Genomic DNA, 8,694 nt, shown 5'->3' on the forward strand with positions numbered 1-8,694 from the left:
ATACACCATAGCAATAGAAATTATTTATAGATATCCTGAGCTACTTAAATGAAAAAAGTTACATTTAACAAGAATAATGAAATGTATATACTACGCACTTGGAATTTTGCTTATCAAGACGCTAGAAAAGGAAATTGGGAACAATATGTAGTTGATAGGTATCGGTTTCATTGTCGCATCAAAGAAATGGAAAAACGTATTTCTCCAATTTTAAGTAATAGTCATAGAAATAAAATGTATAAAAATTATTTTTGTAATGAATAAAACATAATGTAATAATTTATAAGTTTTTTATTTAAAAATATATATGTAAATTATACAACATTACTTTTATTAATCCAAGACTGTTGTTTCAATCCAAGCCATTTTACAAGAATCTTATTTCCTTTTCTTTTCACCACTTTTTCAATTAAATATACATCTGGATATTTAACTTTTTGTAATTCTTCTCGATAGAATGATCCTTGAATTTCTTCATGTTGTTCATCTTCTAAAACGTATGTTACAGGATTAGTTAAATTAATTTTAACAATTTTAAAAATTTCAGTAGTCCAATTAGGAGTATAGCCTTTGTTGAATGCATGACGGACCTTGCTTATACGCACATAATCTCCCTTCTGAAATTTTGGTCTCCTAGAATCTACAACTTTTATATGATTAAATGCAGTAATATATTTCGCATTGTGATCGTTTATTTTACTAGGTATAGCGTTAATAGTAGAGTGTTTTGTATTATTATATTTTGATATAATTTCTGGTAATATATCCAACCATTTGTAATTACCTTGCATACTAAATCGTTTCCAAAGTAACGATTTTAAAGTTCGAATTACTCGTTCAGCCATACTTGCTTTAATGTTAGAAAAAGTACTGTAATGATTAATTCCAAATTTTTTCATTAATGTTTGAAAATCTTTATTGTAAAACTCTGTGCCCTTATCAGTCTGCAAGTTTTGAGGAGCTTTTTTCATTTGAGATAATATGTCTTTCATTGCATTTGTAATTTCTTTTCCGGTTTTAGTTTTAACAGGTGCAGCCCATACGTATTTACTAAATACGTTAATAACAACTAAAATGTAATTATAACCTTTATTTTCTTTAGTAAATGAATTCATAATAGCTAAATCTGCTTGTATAAGATCATGCAATCCTTTAACGATTACATGTCTCCGGGGATAATTAATTCGAGCTGGAGCATGAAGTTCATGAACAACTTGAGCCTTAGACATTTTTTTCTACAGGACACTGTAACAACAGCTCTATGCAGATATTATTCGTTTTTCCTATTTTAAATTGTATCACATCACCTTTTCTAATTGTGATACCGGCCAACTCATGAAATTTATATGTTTTTGAACTTATTTCAACATCTCCATCTGCTGCATAATGTGCAACACTTTCAATTTTAGCTGTTAGAGGACTTTTAAATGCTGTTCCACCGTTATCGAGTACGTAATATTTTTTATTTAGACTCGTTTTCTTTTCTCCTCTTAAACGAATTAGACACTTTACATGAAAGTCAAATGAATCACAAATATAAAAAGCTGACTTTAATTGTGGTAAAGGTGTTGACACAATATCATCTGATGAGCAGGTAGGTGACAATGTAAGATAATGTTGATTAAACTTGTTTAAAGGCATATTTTTTTTAAATAATGTTAGCAGTTACTTGACGTAACCTGTTTATATACTAAAGCAGGAGGGATATGTACTATATATGTAGAAAAACTCGGATTCACGTTAGTTGTTCAATATGTATACAGAAACGATTTCTATAACAGACATTGATACTGGTGTTAAGAGTTTAAAACAGATATTTCTAAATCTTGAATGGGATGCTCAACATGAACTAGTATATGGAAGAGGATATTTTGATGACAACTATTGTATACACCTGTCAGCGAAATATAAAAAAGGGTATGAGACTTGCGATTTGTTTTTAGAAAAGCAAATTTGTCTACATGGGTTTGTATCCTTGTTAAGAAAAGTGGAACTGGATACTTATTTAGATCGCTTAAAAGATTATCTTCCGTCTGTGCTATATGAAACTGATGTTGATAATGCTGATAAAGAGTCATCAAAATAATTGTATTTTACAAAAATAAAAAATTCAAAATATATATTGTTTTTTATTTACGTTTTTACTAACGGACAAGATAGTGTCAATTCAACATAAATTTCATTATATGACTTAAACTGAACAAGTGGAAATGATAACACATCATTTTTTGTAAAAACATTGTTATCAACCAAATCTTCTAAGATGGTTGATGAACTATTATACTTCATTTTAAGCGGTTCTGGGAAACATTTAACATTTTTTACTTTTCCAGTTACAGGCATAGTATATAGAATGTTTTTGCCATCCAATACAAAGTAATCTTTGCTAACATTTAAGTCTTTACGTCCTCGAATAGTAATTATACACACACTACAATAATCGGCAGGTTGGCAAATGTAAAATTGAGATTGTAGTGGCTCTGAGACAATTTCATCGACATTACAGGTTTGAGATGTTAGGTAGTGTTGGTTGAATCTGTTAAGAGGCATTTTTGCACTGAATGATATTTAACAAAAGTTGCAATATTTATGCACTTTATGCGATAACTCCACTTTCCCGCAATTCCTCAATTATTGAAATAATTTCATTGTTGTGTCCGTTATTACCCGCTGCTTGAGAAGCTACTAGCAATCGTAGTCTATCAATCAACTCATTAAAATCATCAAAATATTTGTATTCAATAGGATTTTTATTATAGGACATTAACGTCATTTTTCCACCATTTTTGGAAGATTTCAACGTTAATTTTCCACCACGTTTGGAAGACATTCCCCGCGTAAGCACACCTGATGGTATTGAACCAGATCTAGGACGTATGGGTTCAATTAAGTTAGGTTTTACTATGTAGAGCCACTTGTCTTTTATATCGTTTGGAAATGTACGAATAGGTAAAGCCCTATTATTATTCCTACGGTAAGCATTAGTCCGTTCTATAATATCAACATAGTAGCTTATGTCTTGCTCAGTATACGTAACAGGTTTTTTTAAAAATAACAACTCATAAATTCCGAGAGTACCAGGGTAACTCACTCCTTTTATTCCAATAGTAGACCCATCAAAGTAAATCTCTGAATCTCCAATGAAAAACTTTTTTTCTTTAGGATCGTAGAATATACCCAAAATATGATCATATTTTCCTGTCACATCACGCACCATTCCTTCAATAAAATCTCTTGGAAGTGGTGCTGTAAATTGATCAAAATAATCATGCGATACTTCAGGATCGGTTTGATAAAATTGTGAAATAGTATCATCTATAAATTCATTCAATTGTGTTCTGGATTCATAAGGTGTTTCAATCAAATTAGTGGGTTCTGTAGGGCGAGTGCTGGATCCTAATTGCGTGCTGCTTAGTTGAGGTGGTGGTGTCAAAAATGCTATTTTTCTAAAGGTGGATGGATCTCTCTTAATAGGACTTAAGTTTTTACTTCCAAGAAGTTCTTTTTCTGATTGTGGTGTAATAATTTCTTGTTTAACAGATGGTTGTTTTGTTTCCAATGCGGTAAGCAATTCTTTAATCGGTTTAGTAATGGGTGTATAGTTTTTTTCCAACTGTATTTGTGAATCAGTTATACCACTTTTTAAACGTTTATATTTTTGCTTCAAAGCTTGCCTACCTTTAATTAGTTGTTTAGCAAGCTGAGGATCCATTATAACTGAGGAAATATAAGTAAATTATAAAGCTTATATACTAATATACGCATCAAAGCCTTTTCTATATCGACCAGACGATAATTGACAATCTTTGTCAATGGTTAGAAAACCAAATTTATCTTTCCAACAGTGAGAACACACATTTTTAAAATCTTGAAAGGACATATCAATATTCACATGATCATCATATATATGTTTTAAATTTGTCATATCTTGTTTAAAAATTATTAGAAAATTTGCATTATCTCTAATGAGTTGTTTAGGTATTGCTGAATAGGTTTGACATAAATAAAAAGCATCTGTGGATCTATGACGACCAAAGAAGTAGTAACTTTGAATAATTTTTTGATTGCATGAACCTACATCATCAAATATAATAACAGAATTATTTTTTATATCTTCTGGAGCAATGATGTCGTCTACATTACCATATTCCTCATAACCTATTTCTTTAATCGGACTAATTAAAGTTCGCAAATATGCATATTTTGGTTGATGTAAACTTTTAGAATACACATAGATATTTTCAAATCTTAAACCATTAGGATGATCAATTAAAGATAACATAGCATTGGTTTTTCCTGAACCACTAGCCCCAACAATAAGACCTCTTTTAGAATCACCTCCAAACAAACAACCATGTTTTCCCGTTTTAAATGCATCGTTATTATCATGATTTTCAATAGGTAAACGATTCTTTTGTTGAATGATCTTCATAACGTTCAAGTGATAACTGATAGTATAAATAGGTTGTAATATATATATAAGTACCATAATGGTAAAACGTGCGAAAGTGAAAACACGTCGACTAGGAAAAGGATTAGTCAACAGTCTCATTAACAAACTTCCATTCGAAGCACATATACCTGGATATCAATTTTGTGGTCCTGGAACTCACTTGCATCAAAGATTAGAGAGAGGGGACGAAGGAATTAACGCATTAGACGCTGCGTGTAAAACACACGACATTGCGTATTCACAACATAAAAATTTAAGTGAAAGACACGAAGCAGATAAAATTTTGGAAAATAAAGCGTGGGAACGGGTAAAATCAAAGGACGCTAAGCTAGGTGAAAAGATTGCAGCTTGGTTTGTAACGACAGCAATGAAAGGTAAACGTAAATTGGGTATGGGATTTTCTAAAAAACCAAAAAAAGGAGGTGCATTGAAAAAAAAAAGAAAACGCATTATTCGAGCCCCAAGAAAGATGGTTTTTTACCTTTGTTGTTACCATTGCTCGGAGCGTTAGGAGCTGTTGGGGGAGGTGCAGCTGGAATTGCCAAAGCGGTTAATGATGCCAAAGCTGACCGTGAAAAACTTGCTGAACAACAAAGGCATAATTTGGTAATGGAACAAACGGCAAAAAAAGGAGCGGGGTTTTATTTAAGACCATACAAAGGTTACGGAATAAAACGTCGCGGCAAAGGTTTCCGTTTAAAGCCGTATTCAAGAAACTCCCGGTAAAGCTACCTAAACAAGCAATGACTAATGTAGATCTTGTTAAATATGCTGGTTTGTTACATATTCCTCATTTTCGTGGAGTTTTTATGCGTGATTCTGTACCTCATGTAATACAAAAACACGAATCAGGTATAGTAAACCACGATACGAAAGACGGAAATGGTACACATTGGACTGCATATGCTAAACAAGATACAATTATTACTTATTTTGATAGTTATGGAAATTTACCTCCTCCTACTGAATTAGTACGATATTTTAAAAGTAATGGAAACGTTACTATAGTATATAACTATGATGTCATTCAAAATTTTAATTCTTTTAATTGTGGTCAAAACTGTTTAAGATTTTTATTTAATTACTATAATTAATCATTGAGCATCATTTATACTTGAACCAGCATGTCAGTCACATTCACCCTTACTGGAGAATCATCAATTCTCAGTGATGATTACAATCCTCCGATTTATCTTGATGAGAATTTCAATTATGAAATTGGTGTTGCAAATTTTGACACTTGTAACAGTATTCCAAATGTCGATATTCATAATAATGTTTTTGTGTGGGGTAAAAACAGCGAATTTACCTTTAAAATTCCTGTAGGTGCCTACGAAGTTGATGATATTATTAAAATTATTAAAAATGAAATGATTCAAACCGCTAGCATAATTAGTATGAAACCCGATATAAATACAAATAGAATTAGCATTAAAAGTAGTGATTGGATTAATTTTGATGTTGATAATTCTGTAGGAAGTTTACTAGGTTTCGAAAGAGTTAAACTAACACCAAATAAACTTCATATATCCACGAATGTGGTAAATATTTTAAAAGTTAATACTATCTGTATTGATTGTAATATTGCTGTTGGATCTTTCTTAAATGGAAAGGCTGTGCATATTATTCATCAATTTTTTCCTCAAGTTCCTAATGGGTATAAAATAGTCGAGCAACCGTTAACCATCTTGTATTATCCTGTAAGCAACAAGACGATAAGCAACATAACTGTTCGTGTTTTAGATCAACAAGGAAATTTAGTTAATTTTAATAAAGAGACAATTACTGTTCGGCTACATCTTAAAAAAATTGAGTAAAATGGTTTTGCGGTTTCATCAAAGTAATTATCCCAAACATTCCTATAAAAGACGTCATCTCATTAAAACAATTAGTAGAAGGATAACATCTAAGCTGTTAACATCTAAAAATCGTAAATTTTTGAAATCACTTGGTTATCAAGTTTTAATATAATGGAAATGTTACATGTATTGGGTCAACCTTTTAGCGATACAACTATTGAAGATTATCAGTATCACACTTATCAACCATATACATCAAATTTAAACTATAATGATGAAATTAGAATTCCTATCCAAGATCTCGACGCCTATACTTTACCATGTAACAGTTATATTTACATTGAAGGTCAAATGTTAACCGATAAAAATCAAGTTCCAACAAAATTTCAATTTATTAATAACGGTATATCATATTTATTTAGAGAATTAAGGTATGAGTTAAATGGTGTTATAATTGATTCTGTACGAAATATTGGTTTAATTTCGACTTTGAAAAATTATTTGTCTCTTAATGAAAATCAGAGTAAACTCTTACAAAATGCTGGATGGTTTCCAAAAGGTAATAAACTGGTAATTGATAATCATGGGAATTTTAACGTATGCATACCGTTAAAAATTTGGTCCGGATTTTTCGAAGATTTTCAAAAAATTATAATAAACATGAGACAAGAATTAGTCTTAATACGAGATAAAGATGATATTGATGCTATTATTGCTACAGATGAAACAGAAAAACCAAAAATTGCAATTAATAAACTATATTGGAATGTACCTCATATTTTACCCAATATTAGCGAACAATTGCGATTAAACAAAATAGTTCGTAGTAACATAGAACTACCTATTAAATTTAGAAGTTGGGAATTGGTTGAGTATCCCACTTTAAATAATTCAACACGTCATACTTGGCCAGTAAAAACAACTACAAAGCTAGAAAGTCCTCGACACATTGTAGTAGCTTTCCATGATGGTCGAAAAGGAAAAATGCTGAAAGATATGAGTAAATTTGATCACTGCAATCTAACAAATATCCGTATGTTTCTTAATTCGGAGCGATACCCTTATCAAGATCTCAACTTAGATTTTGACACCAACCGTTTTGCAACGTTGTATGAAATGTTTGCTAATTTCCAAGAATCTTATTATCATATTCAAACTAATCAACCAATATTCAGTCCAGAAGAATTTAAAAAGAATGCTCCTATAGTGCATACTGATTGTTCAAGACAAAAAGAAATAATTCAAAGTGGCTCTGTTGTTTTGAGAATAGAATTTGAAACTAGTAAATCTGTAGGAAACAATGTTTCCGCTTATTGCTTAATATTGCATGAAAAAGAATTCTCTTACAATCCTTTAACTAAAATTGTGAGACAGCAATAAAAGGTCTGTATCATAGTCAAAATGTTAGTTGTTAAAATGAATCTGGTAATAGACGTTCAAGGGTTTAAAATAGAAAATAATAAATTTGTAGTGAAAGAACTTGCTGCTTTTAATGGAACACAAATTTGTCATTATGTATTCAAGTCTCCGTTTCCTATTAGAATGTTGTCTTTCGATTTACACAGACAGGCAACTTGGTTAACAAGAAATCATCACTGCATTGATTGGAATTTTGGTTTTACACCCCTTTATCATTTTGCAAATATTTTAAAGGATATTACACAAAACGCTGATGCAGTTTACGTCAAAGGGTTGGAAAAGAAAAATTATTTAAAAAAATACATTGCTGTTCCTTTATACGAATTGGATGAACAACCATCATTAGAAGTTAAGGAACCTGCTTGTTTTTATCATAATAGTAAAAAATGTATTTGTGCTTTATCTAATGTATTTTGGTTGTATAATACTTTTTTAATGCAAAAATAAAAATATATATTACATTATTTTTGTTTTATTTCTTAGTTAGAAATATTGTAAAACAAACAATCAATTGGCATTAAAATCATTTATTAATACAAAATTACATAGTATACGGTTTAATTTTTCTGCGAAATTTACTTAAGTGTAGTTTACTAAATGATTTAAACATTACTTGCTTGTCTTCGAATTGTTTTATTTTTTCTTTTAGTTCTTTAATTTTTTTCATAAATTCCTCCAATTCTTGTTGTAATGCTTTGTTGTGTTGAAATGAAAACTACAAAATAAAATATATTATTTATTTATTGTATTTACATGTATTTACAGTATCTACCCCTTCATCTTCAAAACAATGTTTAGGTAGAACATCTTTGTGTTGATGTAAAAAATCAGTCAGCCCTAGATTTTTAATTTTTTTTAAAAAGCAACACATGCATATTTGATTAGATAAATAATCTTCGCAGATTCTCGCTCCCGTGTAATATGTTGCTGATTTTTTTTATTACAATCTTCTACCGTATATCTTCTCATTCTTATGGTAGCTCGTTCGGCTTCGTATTCAAAATCGTATGCCTTTTCATTCAA

At 30.4% G+C, this 8,694-nt stretch overlaps 1 protein-coding gene across 1 annotated transcript; it reads left to right on the top strand.

Moving 5' to 3' along the window:
* Positions 1-6,423: 6,423 nt before the first annotated feature.
* Positions 6,424-7,632, top strand: LOC140452598 (uncharacterized). Its single transcript, XM_072546915.1, has one exon. The coding sequence runs from the start codon at positions 6,424-6,426 to the stop codon at positions 7,630-7,632; it is 1,209 nt and encodes a 402-aa protein (XP_072403016.1).
* The last annotated feature ends 1,062 nt before the right edge of the window (positions 7,633-8,694 follow it).

This window comes from Diabrotica undecimpunctata, chromosome 11 (genome assembly GCF_040954645.1).
Source record: "Diabrotica undecimpunctata isolate CICGRU chromosome 11, icDiaUnde3, whole genome shotgun sequence".
Taxonomy (NCBI): Eukaryota; Metazoa; Arthropoda; class Insecta; order Coleoptera; family Chrysomelidae; genus Diabrotica; species Diabrotica undecimpunctata.